General features: G+C 40.0%; 1 protein-coding gene across 2 annotated transcripts in view; it reads right to left on the reverse strand.

Annotated features, from left to right (window-relative positions):
- STAB2 (stabilin 2) overlaps positions 1-12,987 on the reverse strand; it is an 88,155-nt gene extending 75,168 nt beyond the window's left edge. Inside the window, exons 1-6 of one of the 2 annotated variants that reach the window (XM_056338952.1) lie at positions 12,863-12,987; positions 11,771-12,030; positions 7,365-7,498; positions 6,412-6,527; positions 2,308-2,393; positions 1,409-1,478 (exon numbers count right to left, since the gene is read on the reverse strand). In XM_056338952.1, the coding sequence (XP_056194927.1) occupies positions 1,409-1,478; positions 2,308-2,393; positions 6,412-6,527; positions 7,365-7,498; positions 11,771-11,854 (490 nt within the window). In that variant the 5' untranslated portion in view covers positions 11,855-12,030; positions 12,863-12,987. Of the gene's footprint in view, positions 1-1,408; positions 1,479-2,307; positions 2,394-6,411; positions 6,528-7,364; positions 7,499-11,770; positions 12,244-12,862 lie in introns of those variants that run through there. The other variant, XM_056338954.1, reaches the window with a different exon arrangement.
- Positions 12,988-13,872: the final 885 nt, after the last annotated feature.

Below are 13,872 nucleotides of genomic sequence, written 5' to 3' on the forward strand. Positions count from 1 at the left end.
TATAACTGTTAACAAATTGCTAATTTTTGCTTTAATTCTGTTTGTCTCAAACACCTCCAGAAGAGATGAGTTTTGTAACCTTTTTCCCCCACTAAACAGAATTTATTTGGTTGAAAGGATAATTAATCATAGTGTAGGTCTCAGGCTTTGTTCTGGTCCTGTTCCTATATTCTGTCATTTCTGGTTATAAACCTTGTCACAATATGCACACAAGATGCTGTATTCAGAGCCCAAGCAACTATGAGATCCTTTTATAAGTGTTTTTTTAAGCCTTAAGTATACTTAAAAAGCTTCATAGTTATAACTGTTTCAATTATGATAATTATACTGTTTAAAAAGGCCCTTTACAGTTATGCTTGGAAAGGCCTTTAAGATGTACAGAGTTGTATTGTTGACTTCATGTTTAAGCTGTGGTGATGTGGTGTATCCTTTTCCCTTTACAAATGTATTCTGTGTTCATGGAAATCAATTACACTAATTAATTAGTAGCATTTTACCTCTGTTAATAGTCCTAATATAAAAACCAGGAATGGCTAAGATATTGCTGAAAAACAGTTAGTCACAAATGCACGGTATTTATAGATGCTTAGAAAACTTGGAGAAGCTCGAATATCAGAAAGCTGATGTGTAAAATATTGCTTAAATTAATATGCAGTTGAGTCCTCTGGTAGCTTCTTGGAAAATAATTACATTTAGGATATTGAATTCATTCAAGTGCCCTATTTTCATGAAAATGTTGACTCAGTTATATTTCTGTGTATCAACACTGGCATCCAGTGGACAGCTGGAAAAAGGGCTTTTGAGACTGCTACGGTGTAGGATTAGTGTAGAAAGACCAATACAGACTATTTAAATTGAGGCCATTCATGACTCTTTTTAGAAGTAACTTTATGTAGATCTTGAGGGAACAAAAAGAGTTTTACTTAGAGATAAACAAATATTACCACTAAAGAAGGAGATATTTCTTAATATTATTTTTTCAGGCAGATTTCCAATTTGTCAGTTTAATGTTCAGTGGAGGTCAGGAAGGTAAATAAAATACTAGAAAACTTTAAGAAACAGGCAGAACTGAAAGATATTATACAAATCTGTTAACAGGGAGGCAGAGCTGCAGGAACACACAGATGATTCTAATCCCCAATTTATTTGACAAAGGTATTCAAGACCAGATTAAGATATTTTTGTAGCGCTACACTGAGAGGGTTTGTATGGTCCTGACTTGAATCCAGCCCCACCATGAATGAGTAGCTGCCTATTTTCTTTTCCCATTGTGTTCCCTGAAGCAGACAGCAGCTCTTGATGAGAAACCCTTAGACCCTTTACCCATTTCACTGTGATTTCTTAGTGTCTGAGCACAGCTTTCACTCACCTTCTTTTCCCCACTTCAATAAAGAAAGCTCAAACTTACCTGATGCGCAGTGAGGACCAAATAAATTGTCTTCAGCACATTTTTCACAGGCTGTCCCACCAAACCCTTTCTGTGAATTACAGAACAGAGATAAAACCTTAAGTTTCTCATTTACCTCTATACAGATAGATATATGCTTAGCAGCCTGAAAACAGCATCCTTAGGTGCCAAAAGAACACAAAAGGCTCAATCAGCAAATCAGAAATAACTACTTCAATCTAGAAGATGTCTTTTGAATGATTTTCTTTCCCCTCTCTCTGCCTTTTTAAAAAATAATTTTTAGATCTTACACTTCAAATCAGATGTTGTGAATATCAGGTTCACAATAAAGAACCATAATCAAGCCTAACGCCCAAATCATTCTTACAATTGTTAGGTTGGATTTTCTGACTACTTCTCACTGTCTCTTTTTCATGTGTCCCCAGGAGGTGTGCTTTTGATGTAATGGAAAGATTAACCAGTAGAGGGGGAAGCAGAAAAAAATCAAGTTGTTTGGTTTTTTTTTTAAATCTTTTTGACTGAAGTTATGAAGCACTGCATAAACACATATGCAAAGGAACATTGTGTTGAGACTATAGTCCCAAGTATAAGTGCTTTCTAATTAGGGCAAAAAGCCATAGGTAATAGCACACTCCAAAAATTAGAGGAACTCAAAACACCTGTTTCAGGAAGGCAAGATGGAAGAACTTTTTAATAATTTAACCCGAACATGCTCAAATCTGTAGAAATAATAGTGTGAAGATTAGTGTGATCCAAGCAAAAAATTAACTCCAAGCAGATCACCTCTGCTCTTTCTGAAATGCTTTCCTTTAATGTATCTACACAGTGGAATGCGCATTATTTCTTAGCAAAGCTTACATGCTATTGCTGCATTTTTTCGCTTAAAAGAAAGGACATACCTGACAAGTGCATGTTCCATCCCCATTTATACCCTGGGAGCAATGTCCTCTCCTGTTGCATGGTGACGCAGCTCCTCCTGGACATGCTGGAAATGACAGTGTTTAACTCACCAGCCAGCTTGCTCTGACCCTTACGCTTCCCTTGCACATTGCGGGTGACAACCGCAGAGGCTGCAGGGTTTAGGGCCAGGCAGGGACCTCGAGTGATGGCTGCTGTTTTGCAGCTGTCTGAATCTCTTCTCTTCACTAGAATCTCAGCTTCAGCAGAGAGAGCATCACCCTCTCTAGTCTGGGAACTTAAGCTAGTGATGGTAATCAAAGGATTGCACCAAAAATAGTTTTTTTTCTAGTACCACATTGATTTTGTCCCCGTTGATCCCCCTCTATCTGCAGCCACTCTAAACGGTCAGCTTTTTTGATACAGGTGGAGTTTGCCTGACTGCTGCTTCTCTGTGTTAATACAGCTCTGATTGATTGAAAATTTTCTGTTAGAATTATATTTGATGCTAAGTTAGAGTTTAAATAAGCCTTTTTCTTTTCCCCACAAATTGTATTTGCTTTATGTGGAAAGTTTTTCCTTTTCCCTGCTACCTCCCATAAGACTATGATACGTGATTCAAACGATCTTGGAAATTGAAATTTGGGTATCCCATAACCCACTTCTGTCCAGTGGGCTGTGGTCACTAGTAAAACTGCTGTGCTGAAGATGTACTATGCTTGTTAGATCTTCTGGTGCTAAAACCATGACTACAGGCAGTGATATATCAGGTGAGACAGGATCTGACCCCAAACCCTAGCCAGCAGGAGAGGATAAGGTACATATTTCTGAATCAGAATAGTTTAATTTTTGGCCAAAATTTTTCAATATTCAAATTTTTACTGAAAGGTCACCTATAGGAAATGCATGTTACAGTAATTTTTAGTCAGATTGTTCTTTCAGTTTTTTTCACTAGTAGGGATATCCTCATTTTTTATAGTTGTCAGCCTCTCTGTGGAAATGATTTAACTCCCTTTTATAAGCCCTTCCTTCCCGCAATTGGAGTTCTGGTTAGGTACCATAATCCTGATGCAGGTTGTTATCTAAATGTGTCAAACTCCTACTGCCCTCATAGGTTCTCTGCTGTGCCTTACTGGTAGATTTATTGCTTATAAAGAGTCTCTGTTCTGTGTGAGTGGAAATAAGCATCACTGGATTTATGCTCCCACTGAGTAACTTAATCCTGATTTAAAGCGTTTAAGTGATGTGGCGGTTTTCATGAAAATGAGTTTGTTTTGGACAGTGATGAGCAGATAAATCGGTGTGTATATGTATACACCTAATTTTAGTGATGACTTTGGCTTTATACCAATCTTTTAGTATTTCTTATTTTATTCCTTAATGATGAGTCTGTGAGGTCCCCTGGATCTGAGTAAACTTCTCGTGAAAAAACAATATATTTAAAGCTGAAAATTTTAGTGCAGTTTGTCTCATGCATGTTGAAATAAAAATACTTATTAAGAATTGAGATGGAATAAGCAGAAATGAGGTAAAGTAATAAATACTTTAATCTTTAAAAAGTGACTTTTAGTTAATCTTGTTTTCTGGCTACCATGTGATAAGTAAATTTCATCTTTAGCACTGACACAGATGCAAACTGTTTAATGCGTGATCTGAATTGAAACAATTTTACCTGCAATGATGTTTTAATTGATGTGCAAAGAAAGCAAAACCTCAGAGTTTATGGTATAATTTCTAGGACAGGATACTTTAAAATTGCTGATGAAACAGGTTTTTTTGCAGTTGGCATTCATTACACTTCCCCTTGTCTTCACTACTGTTGCCTCTTGTTTTGATACCAGCACCAAGGGACAGCTTTATCCGAAGTTTAGCAAATTACCATATTGTATGAGTTTGGTCAGGCAGATAAAGCACTTCCCCCTGGCTGGTGGGGCTGCAGGAGGCAGTGCCGCGACACTGGAGTGACAGTGGCACAGCCCCCTGCTGCCACCCTGGTACTGGGGAGAAGTGAGACCTTTGCTTTTCTTGAGGACGTTTTCCAAAAAGTAGTAAGGAAGAGATGCTTCTGCTTAGCTCTTACAACCATCAGAGTATGAAGGCCACATCTTTATATCTAGGCCAAAAGAGCTTAAATCTACTAGATTTTTTGCCTCATAGTTTAATTTAGTTTAATTCCCAAGTGTTTTCAAATGCAGCCTCTGGGATTATTTCTTTTCATCTGTCTCCCTGCAGGCTGAAGTGGTGGGTAGAACTTGTAGAGATGTAGTTTGGAGCATATAATTTGATAGAATTAAATTTATTATCTTTCCTCTTGGCCTTTTTTTTTTCCTCCTTTTTTCCTTTATTCTTACAGTGTTTTTTACTCAGTTGCTCATACCATGCACCATTCAGTTGGTCCCCAGGCTTTGCTTTGGAGCCATGGAAATATTTGCCCAGAGTGGGAACCTGAGCTAGGCTCCTGCTGAAGCTCATCTGTTACACATATGGGACATCTGAGCTCCCCTAGCAGTGGTATCTGTGGCTGGATGATACTGGCAGTGTTAAAAGGCTGTGCTTTTTCCCCCTGGACCTTTCCCCCACCATACCTTTCCCTTTTTCCTTTACACTTTTTACCAAAGGGATTCCTCTGTGGCTGGTTGGCTTGGGGCACTTTGTGGGGAGGGAATGGGACAAAACATCTTTCATTAGCACTGTGTGTTTCAGAATGAGCTATCTGTTGAGGAAGTCAGAGTGCTATTTAAAAGCCAGTTTTGTCATTACCGTCAGATGCTAAATGTGAATTAAACCCCTAGTCAGGGATTTTTCTCTGGCCTCAGGAAGGACTGGCTTTCCTCCAAACATTTCAAGGCACGTCGTATGTTCTTGGAGAGACTGTGATAATGCAAAGAGCTATTTTCCTCCTCCAAATGACAGCAGAAACAATGCTGAGACCTTGATTATTTGCTTTTTGGGACCAGGAAGTTTGTTCAAAGGAAAAGAGGGCTTCCTTGCCTCTGCAGCCTCCTGCCCGGGGTGGTGCAGGCAGGGCTCTGGCTCAGGGGCAGAGAGCTCTGCCCCTCTCTGGAAACACCAATGCCCCTTGCGTGGCGCCCAGAGCACCCTGAAATGGGGTGATGATCACATGTAGAGTTACCTTCCTCGTACCAGGCACTTAGACTGCATTTGGTAGGAAGACGGTAAATCACCACACAAGTAGTTATCTTCAGAAGAAGACATGACCACATGCTACATACTCAGCTATTTGCCTGTCTTTTCTACAGAAGCAGCTTGAAGCTGGGATTTGGCTATTTTGCTTTAGTAGATAAATGGCTGGAATTCAAATCATAGCTTGGGCTAAAATTATTTTTTTTTTTAATCTATTTTGTGGACAAAAGGACTTCATGGACATTGAACCAGACCTTGACCCCATTAACTAAAGAAGGAAATTCTCTGTCTGGGCAGGGAAAAACTTCCTCTGCAGGTCTTGGTGCCCCTCTCAGTAGCCTGTGGGGTGATGCACTTGTGGGGATGCTGAAAGGCTTTTCCTGAGGAAGGGGCAGTGGGAGGAGAGGCACTTCTGATTACCCCTGCTTCATGATGGCCTTCAGCATACGTGGGCAGTTCAGAAAACTTGGAGGGAAAAACTGTTCCAAGTTGAGCTGAAAGAAAAGACCCTCCCTGCATCCAAAAAAAAAAAAAAAAAAAAAAGAATTAAAGAAGAGATCTGTGAATGATTTGGATGCAGTTGAGGGTTTTTTTGACATAAAATGAAACATTTAAACTTGCAGTTTTAAAATCTCAGTTTTAAAAATCCCTTGTGAAGATACTCCTAAATGAAAAATCATTTTGGAGGCATTGAATGAAATGATTTGTTCTAAAAATCTCAAAACCAAGGGATTTCCCTGAGTCTTTTGAATTTTTCTATGAATTTTTCTTGTTAGATTAGGCTTGGAATATGTGTTTCTCCAAATCCTCTAAGTTTTAGCTGAAAACTGCTTGTTATTACTACTCCTCTAATAAGCTCTGAGGACCAAAGTTCTCACAGGAATAGTTTCTGAAAAGAAGATAAATCACTGCTTTGCTTCAACTCAGATTCTATTTTTTAAAAAAAAAAAAAAAAAGCTTACGCATGCAGTCTGGGCCCCAGTGTCCCTGGCAGCACTCAGGTTGTTCAAATTCCTTCGTACAATGATGCCGACATCCCAGGAAAGAGAGTGTGTGCGTTTTCATTTCTAGATAATACCTGAGGAAAAGAAGTTGGAGCTGCTGTAAAGTACTTAAAAGTCTCCTATGGGGAAAAATGAAATTCTTAACCTCCTCTCCTCCTTTCAGTGTCAGACCAAAGTACTTGAAGCTTAGTTGCGTTGATCTGCCTTTTTTTCTTCATTTAAACATACATTGAACATCAGAGTCTACAAAAATCCTTGCAGCTGTTTCATTTGCATAGTATATTTATCTTTTTTTTTTATTTCTGCAACCTAATCACAGCAGTTTTTGCTTACTTTTGATTTGAAATAGTATTTTAAAAATTATTTAATATCAAGGTTCTTTAAATGCTAAGTAAGCTCAAAATAGTTACATTTTCCCTAAAATACTGCTTTTCTTTTTTTTTTTTTTAACCTGAAAGGCAAGATTTCAGATTTGTTTTGATATATATCTTCCTGCCCTTCAACCCCCACCCCTCCCCAATGTGGCAATTTAAAAAATGTTATTTATATGAGAATATATGATATAAACTATGTTTAAATATAGTTTATATGATAATATATATTTATTGTATAATATTTATATATAATTCATATCAATTATTCAGAATGAACAAGGAAGTGATTTTATGGTATCAATTAAAAGAACATCTGACAGGCCATTGATAGCAATGTTCATTTTCCTCTTATACCATTTGCTGATTAATGTTAGGCTTGAGGTACTCTGAGTGAAGCTTGAGTTCTGGAGCTAATGAAGCCAACAGTAAATGTTCCTTAAGGAAATAGCATAGAATACAGCATTTGTAACATGAACTAACATCTTCTAATTCATGGAGAACAACATTCATGCAGAAAAGCTCTGACAGAAGAGATACCTGCAGTCTGGTATCCCAGTTCCGTTGGTGATTTTGGTGTAACCAGCAGGGCACTGGGTTTCGAGGTTTAAAGAGCAAGGTACACATTGAGTTTTCATTCGTATGAGAAGCTTTTGGTCACATTGCTTCTTCATCTGTAATATGAGAAGATTAATTAAAAAGAAGGAAAAACTTCTCTGAGTTGCTTTAACTCTGCCTGCAGTGGTACTGCTGAAAAATGTCAAATGTAATTCTGCTTTGTTCTCACTCACAGCCATAAGCTCTATGCATTTCAGCAGGAGCTCCCTGCTCTGGAGCCGAACTAGGTAATAGACCACATATTAGGACTTTGCAGTAGTCTTGTCTGCACAACGTATGTCCAACCACTGCAGGATAAACCATTCTGAGTGTCTTATTTCTCCTAAGAATGCTTTATCAATAAATACTAAGTTCAGCAGACTTAAAAGTCCAGTTACTGAGACAGCATCAGCCTACAGCGCATCAGTTCTGAAGTTACCGTGCAAACCCAGAGCAGGATGGAGAAAGACAAGTGCTGGCAAATGCCTTCTCCATTCAATGGCAAAACTAAATGCAAGGTGAGGAGGAAGTTGCTTGTGGCTCTTTGCACACAGAGCACAGCACAAGCCTTTGTTCCTCTCAAAAGCTGTTTCATATTATCAGCACCACCACAGTGAATTAAAAGACTACAGACAGTATTTCCAAATTGGTTTAAAAGAATGACACCTAGCTTTGCAGTCAGATCTGGTAGATTTGAGATTTGAGATCTGAGAAGATCAGCCTCCTCTTTTTGGATCTAGAGTAAGCCACAGAAGGAACCAGCCCAGCTTGGGAAACCTGTCCATAGCCCTCTAGCCTCCAAGGGCTCACTCCCCTTGCTGTGGAGGTCCCAGTTTCAAGAATGAAAATCTGACAAAATACTTGAGAAGGTGGCAAAGGGGTATTGTGACAACAGTATTTTGTCGTTACAGAAATCATAGATTTGAAAATGTCTATGTACCAAACCAGTATCTGTTTCCTATTAGTAAAACAGTCAACCTATTTTAAAGGAAACAGTCTTTGATGAATTCCGTCTAACATTGGCTTCATCTTCTTACTTCCTGGTGAGTATTCGTAGAAGTGAGTTCATAATCCACAAATGGCGAGAAATAATCTAATGCAAAATATAATCTTAAAGACCAACAAAAAGTAATAAATGAAATAATTATTGGAGAGGAAGTACTGTGAAGTGCTCCATTTTCTATTCTAAGATAACCATTTACCTCTAAGTATGAACCCATTTAGGTGGTCTTAACTCACTCAAGCAATATCGACCACGAGAAACTTCCTATCTGACACAATAGAGCTGAAATTAACTCTCTAAATGGGATTTCAATTAAGCAGTCGAGTAGTCAATTAAGGCAATGTCTGAATCATTACCAGGGCAACGTGAGGAAATGCTTAACATTTATCTTGAAAAACTGTGCCTGTCCACTGTGTGTGTGCCTGCGTGCATGTGTGTATGTAAGGGCCACTTCTAGCAGCATCATCCATTTCAAAATATTATGTTAATAGTTGTCTGTGGATATTTTAAGTAATTTCCCAGATCATAAAGCCAGAAGGACAATTATACCAGAGGAGCACAATACAGGATAATGGAGCTTCTTGTATCAAATTTAGTTTGAACAAGAAGACCTTTTAGGAAGTATTCATTGAATTTGGAAATAGTCAGTTGTGGAGAAACAAACCATGGTGTGTTACTTCTGTTATGATTTGTCTGTGATGGTTTTGCTTCAGTCTCCAGTTGTTGCTTTTCTGTAGTTGTGTGACAGGTAGAAATCTATTCTGTTACAGTGTACTACTCCCTTCCTATGAATACTTAGAGTCTGAGATCAAAGTACATTTTTATGGTGCACCTAAATAAATATAATTTCTTGAATCCCTTGCTGTAACTCCTCTTTCCCAATCCTTGAGTCACCCCCCAGCTCTCTTCCTGAGCCTGCCCAGTTTGCCAATAGCCCACCTGGATAGGGAGTGTCAGACCCAGTCTGGGCAATTCCTGTGGGCATGAATGGGACCTGCATGCTCCCCCTGCAAGGTCGTCTTTGTCCCCTGCCTTGGCAGATTGACTGTTAACCATTTGTGCAGCAGCATCGCTGCAGGAGCTTCAGGTCATTTGCTATGCAGGGCGTGTTCCAAGCCACCACTTCCAAGGATGGACCCCATGGCAGTGTTGCTTAATGGAAATCCTCCAGTATTTCTGTCCAGGGATTCCCAAACAAGATATGTGCAAATGCAGCCCTGTGCCGTCCAGGTAGTACTGGACCTTCTGGGCATGTGTGGGATGCTGCAGCCTTTTTGCAGAAGCTCGTGGTTGGCCTGGGTGGGTACACTGGCACCTTGTGCAGGATTTCTGTATGTGCTACAGCCTAGTAGTCCTGGATGAAACCCTCACCCCAGCGGTTTCTCCCCGTGTTAGTTATCCTTCCTTCAGTGTTTGTGACAGCAGCACGTTTCAGTAGTGAACATTGTGGGGATGTAACACAGACACTGATAAGGAGATTAAGTTTCATGAGTTCTGAGGGATTCCACTTGACAGTCATCACCCAGTTATAAGTTCATTGCAACATCTATTTAGTTGTCAAATTTTAGTCGTTATAAATGTACTGTTGAAATCTGATCTAGATAACATTAAAGTATTTGGTTAGTAAAGCCTCTTACTGTTGCATAGATGCATTTCAAGCATCTTTGAAATAAAACTGAGACCTTATTCCAGATGTGGGTATAATGTGGACATAGCTCGATCAGACACTGGCCAAATCGGTGAGCAGTGCCATGCTGGGAGGACTTGAGCATCCTCCCTGCCCTCTCAGCAGAGCATTTAAACTAGAGCATCTCTGCACCTCGCTTCCCATCCAAAACGACCTCACGAGGCACCAACACGAGGGGGGTTGAATGCTTCAAGCCTTTCAAACCCCTGTTGTTCAGCACCAGCGCAGCCACCTCAATGTCCCATCCTTAATGAGAGCACCAGAGCAAGAACCAACAAAGCACAAATGCACACAGGCCAGGCACCTTTAATCCTTGGAGCATTACTGCTGAGTCAAATCAGTACTGTTAATGTGGAAGAATCATAAACTCAGAGCGCTGGCTGATTTTTTTGAGCCTTTAGAGAAGTATGTTACTGAACCAACTCGTGCCCCTCGCAGGTGCTCGGTGTAAGCCATTAAGAGCCTGAGGCCAGACAAATGGCTGGACTTGCAGGATATTCAGGTTCAGAAGTGAAAAAGCTGTTGGTAGGAGTGGCTGAAATTATCTCATTGCAGAAGTTGTCCTCGAAAAGGCACCCCACAAAATTACATTTTTGGAATGAGAAAATTCAAAGAGATTTCAAAAAGGTAAAATGAAAATAAGTTATACCCTTTCCTTACTACCAGCTATAAAACACTATTTATTTTGGAATGGTGGGGTTATTTCCACTTTCTCCCATTTCCTCCTTTTCCCTTTTTGTTGGTAGGGAAAATGGAAGAAAGGTGATTTGTTAGTGGCTCTTTTTTTAGAGACAGAGTACATTTAATGCATTTCCCAGCACTTGTTTGTACTTTTCAAAGTATTTTAGCATTTAAAAAACCCACCCAACCAAAAAAATCCACAAAACCCCTGAGTGGCTTCCCCTTTCCACCCCATCACCACAATTTCTCCCTGTCCTTTTGTTTCCTTTTCTACAAGTATTTGTTCTCCAGAACACAGTAATTTAAAGCCTCATGCTGTGAGACAGTTTAGATGAGTGAATGTCTCGCTGTTGAACTCCTGGTTCAGATATGTACCCCAACACTTTCTGCCTCTCTACAAGGGTGGTGAAAACAGATTTTGTGAAATTCCACAGATCCACAGGATTTGTACGTGACAAATGCACCACTTCCCCAAAAGTCTACAAACCTTTTACTTAAATTTATGGCTTTATGCAATTACTTCCATTAGCTTAATCCCTTAGAATTTTCCCCCTATCTATCTGAAATACCTTTTCCTCCTTGCGGTTAGTGGAATGGATAATTTTCACTATGGAAAAAATTCTGCTTTTATCTTCTGACTTAGCAGAAATTCTGTTTTCTATTGTTTTTGACAAACGTGTCAGCTACAGTCTTTTGCCACATTTGCCATTTTTAGAGACTTTTCACTTATGACATATCCTTTGAACTAAATTCTCATGTGGAGTAAACATACATTTCTGTTATTTCAGATGACAGAATTGCAGAGCTCTTAGTTTATAATTCAGTGTCGTATGCATCAGTGACTGTTAAGGTGGATTTTTCTTCTATAAGAGACAGTATCTGATAACAGTTCTCTCTCTAACAGTGAAACAACCCCACCCCTATATTGTAATACAGACATATAATAATTCATTACTTAAATAAAAAGCTGCTTCTTACCTCATCTGGGACCTGTGATGTTAAACACAGTTTCACTGCAGCCAAAAAGCCCAAGAAGAATAAAACAACTGAATTTATTTCCATTGTGAAGAAGTTGATTTTTGTCCTTCAAAGCCCTCCAGACATGAGAACTAAAATTCTGACGTAAAATGGTCTTTTGTTAGAGCTGCTATTTCTTCTGCATTCTTAGGCAAATAGTTTAACAGGACTCTTGTCTTCCTGAAGGAAAATGAGTGGAAGATACAGCATGTGAAGCTTGCCTGTGGGCAGGAAAAATTCCAAAACGCAGGTTATTTTGCTGAAAGTTTTCACTGCAAAGCTGAATAAACCTTTCCTAACTGAATGACAGGATATCCTGACAGGGCTCTGTTCATTTATCCCTCTCTCTGAAGCTTGTTGACAGTACAAAACCAAGGGCACTGAACTAGTATGACAGAAGATGTTTTCTTCTTTTAGGTGGGCATGGATAGGGGACTGGAGTAACTGCTGTGCTTGTCATTGTTATGCTTGTTCAACGGATCTAAGGCAGAGCAAAGGATCTCTGGAAGTTGGCTTATCAGCCCTAATAACATAACGGTGGGTCTCCTGAATGTGATTCTGGGAGAAATACTACTGACTATTTGAGGAGGCCAAAAGAACATCCTCCAGCTTTGGTGAGCTGGATAAGAAGGTGGTTTTTCTAAAAAATTTTTTTGCTATTTTTATTAAATGGTTTTGGCTGATTTCTTGGAGCTAAGCAGAGGAAAATTAACTCAGCTATGTTACTGCATATGATTAGAAGGGATGAGTAGACAGACGTCTTGATTTGACAAAAGCAAAACTGTTTCTCTTTCTTCTCAGAGTTGTTCAGCTCTTTTGTAGTGCTGCTCTGGTCAGTCTTGTGAAAGCAGCCTCTCTCATGTCTGAAATACCTAATAATTTAGCTGCCTCCAGTTTGCCAGCTTTGCTTTGTCACCCTGATGTTATCATTTTTCAGTCACCTGAAGGCACTCCATAAGGGTGCCTTAATACAAAGTTGTGCTTTGAAGCTAGCTTAAGTTTTTGAAGAGTCCACAGCAGCTGCAAATGTAGTGCTTTCTCCCAAATTCTTACCTGCAGTCATGGCTAGATGCTGCATCCACCTTTAGACCACAAATGTAATGTTTGATGCAGTTGTAGCCTGTTATCTTGAACTCCATGTTTTTTTCCTAAAGAACTCAGTGGTGATACACGTATAATACACAAACTTGTCTGCTTTTGTTGTACGGATTAACTAAGTACTGCAAAATTGCTAGTAGGATTTGGCAGGGCAAGATGTTTCCTGCGTGCTCATCAGATCCTGTTCCTTTCTGCTATAGGACAAGAAAAGTAAATAACTTCTTGTTTATGCAGAGCAGATAGAGCCAGGGGTTGTGATGTATGTGCTGACGGTATGTATGGCCCTGAGAAGTGCCGTTTCTCTTTTCTGAGGTCAAGACCTTTCATGTTACTTCAGTTTTGCTTACAACGGATGATCTGGCCTGGCAGAAGGAATGGCTCAGACTTTTCTCCAAAAGAGCAGAGTCCTGGAGGATCTTTTCTTCTGTGTGATGATAGCCCATGGACGCATCCTGTTCTCTGCAGAATGTTTGGGAGTAAAACTTATCCTCCCTCTTCTGCAGGTGTGCCTTATTGGAGTGTGGGCAGGGTCACTGTCTGGGCAGGGTCTGTGCTGCCTGGGCATAACGTGTTTGCCTGGTCCCTGTGTGTGTGATGGCAGGAGCCGACAACTCCTGCAGCAGCTCGAGGTCAGCTGGGTTTCTTGCCTGTTGCCCCTTCAGACAGCACAGTGATGAAAGGAGCTGTAAATCAAGCACGTCCCTTTCCTGTCCTGTAGATTGAGATAACAAGCAACACACATCAGCTCTCTTGTTATCTGCTCTTACCTCCCGTATAGGCATTTGTGTGAAGTAAACCCTTTTTCCCTTTCCTTCCTCTCCCTTCATGTGGAAGCACCACCTCCCTGCTAGCTGCTGTGACGGCTGCTTTCCCTGCTCTGGAGGAACAGCCACCCTTTCCTCATGTTGGTGATGGGGATCAGACCCCTTGTTTGAGGGTTAAATATAGTGCCAGGCTCTAACTAT

Source organism: Falco biarmicus, chromosome 5 (genome assembly GCF_023638135.1).
Source record: "Falco biarmicus isolate bFalBia1 chromosome 5, bFalBia1.pri, whole genome shotgun sequence".
Lineage (NCBI taxonomy): Eukaryota > Metazoa > Chordata > Aves > Falconiformes > Falconidae > Falco > Falco biarmicus.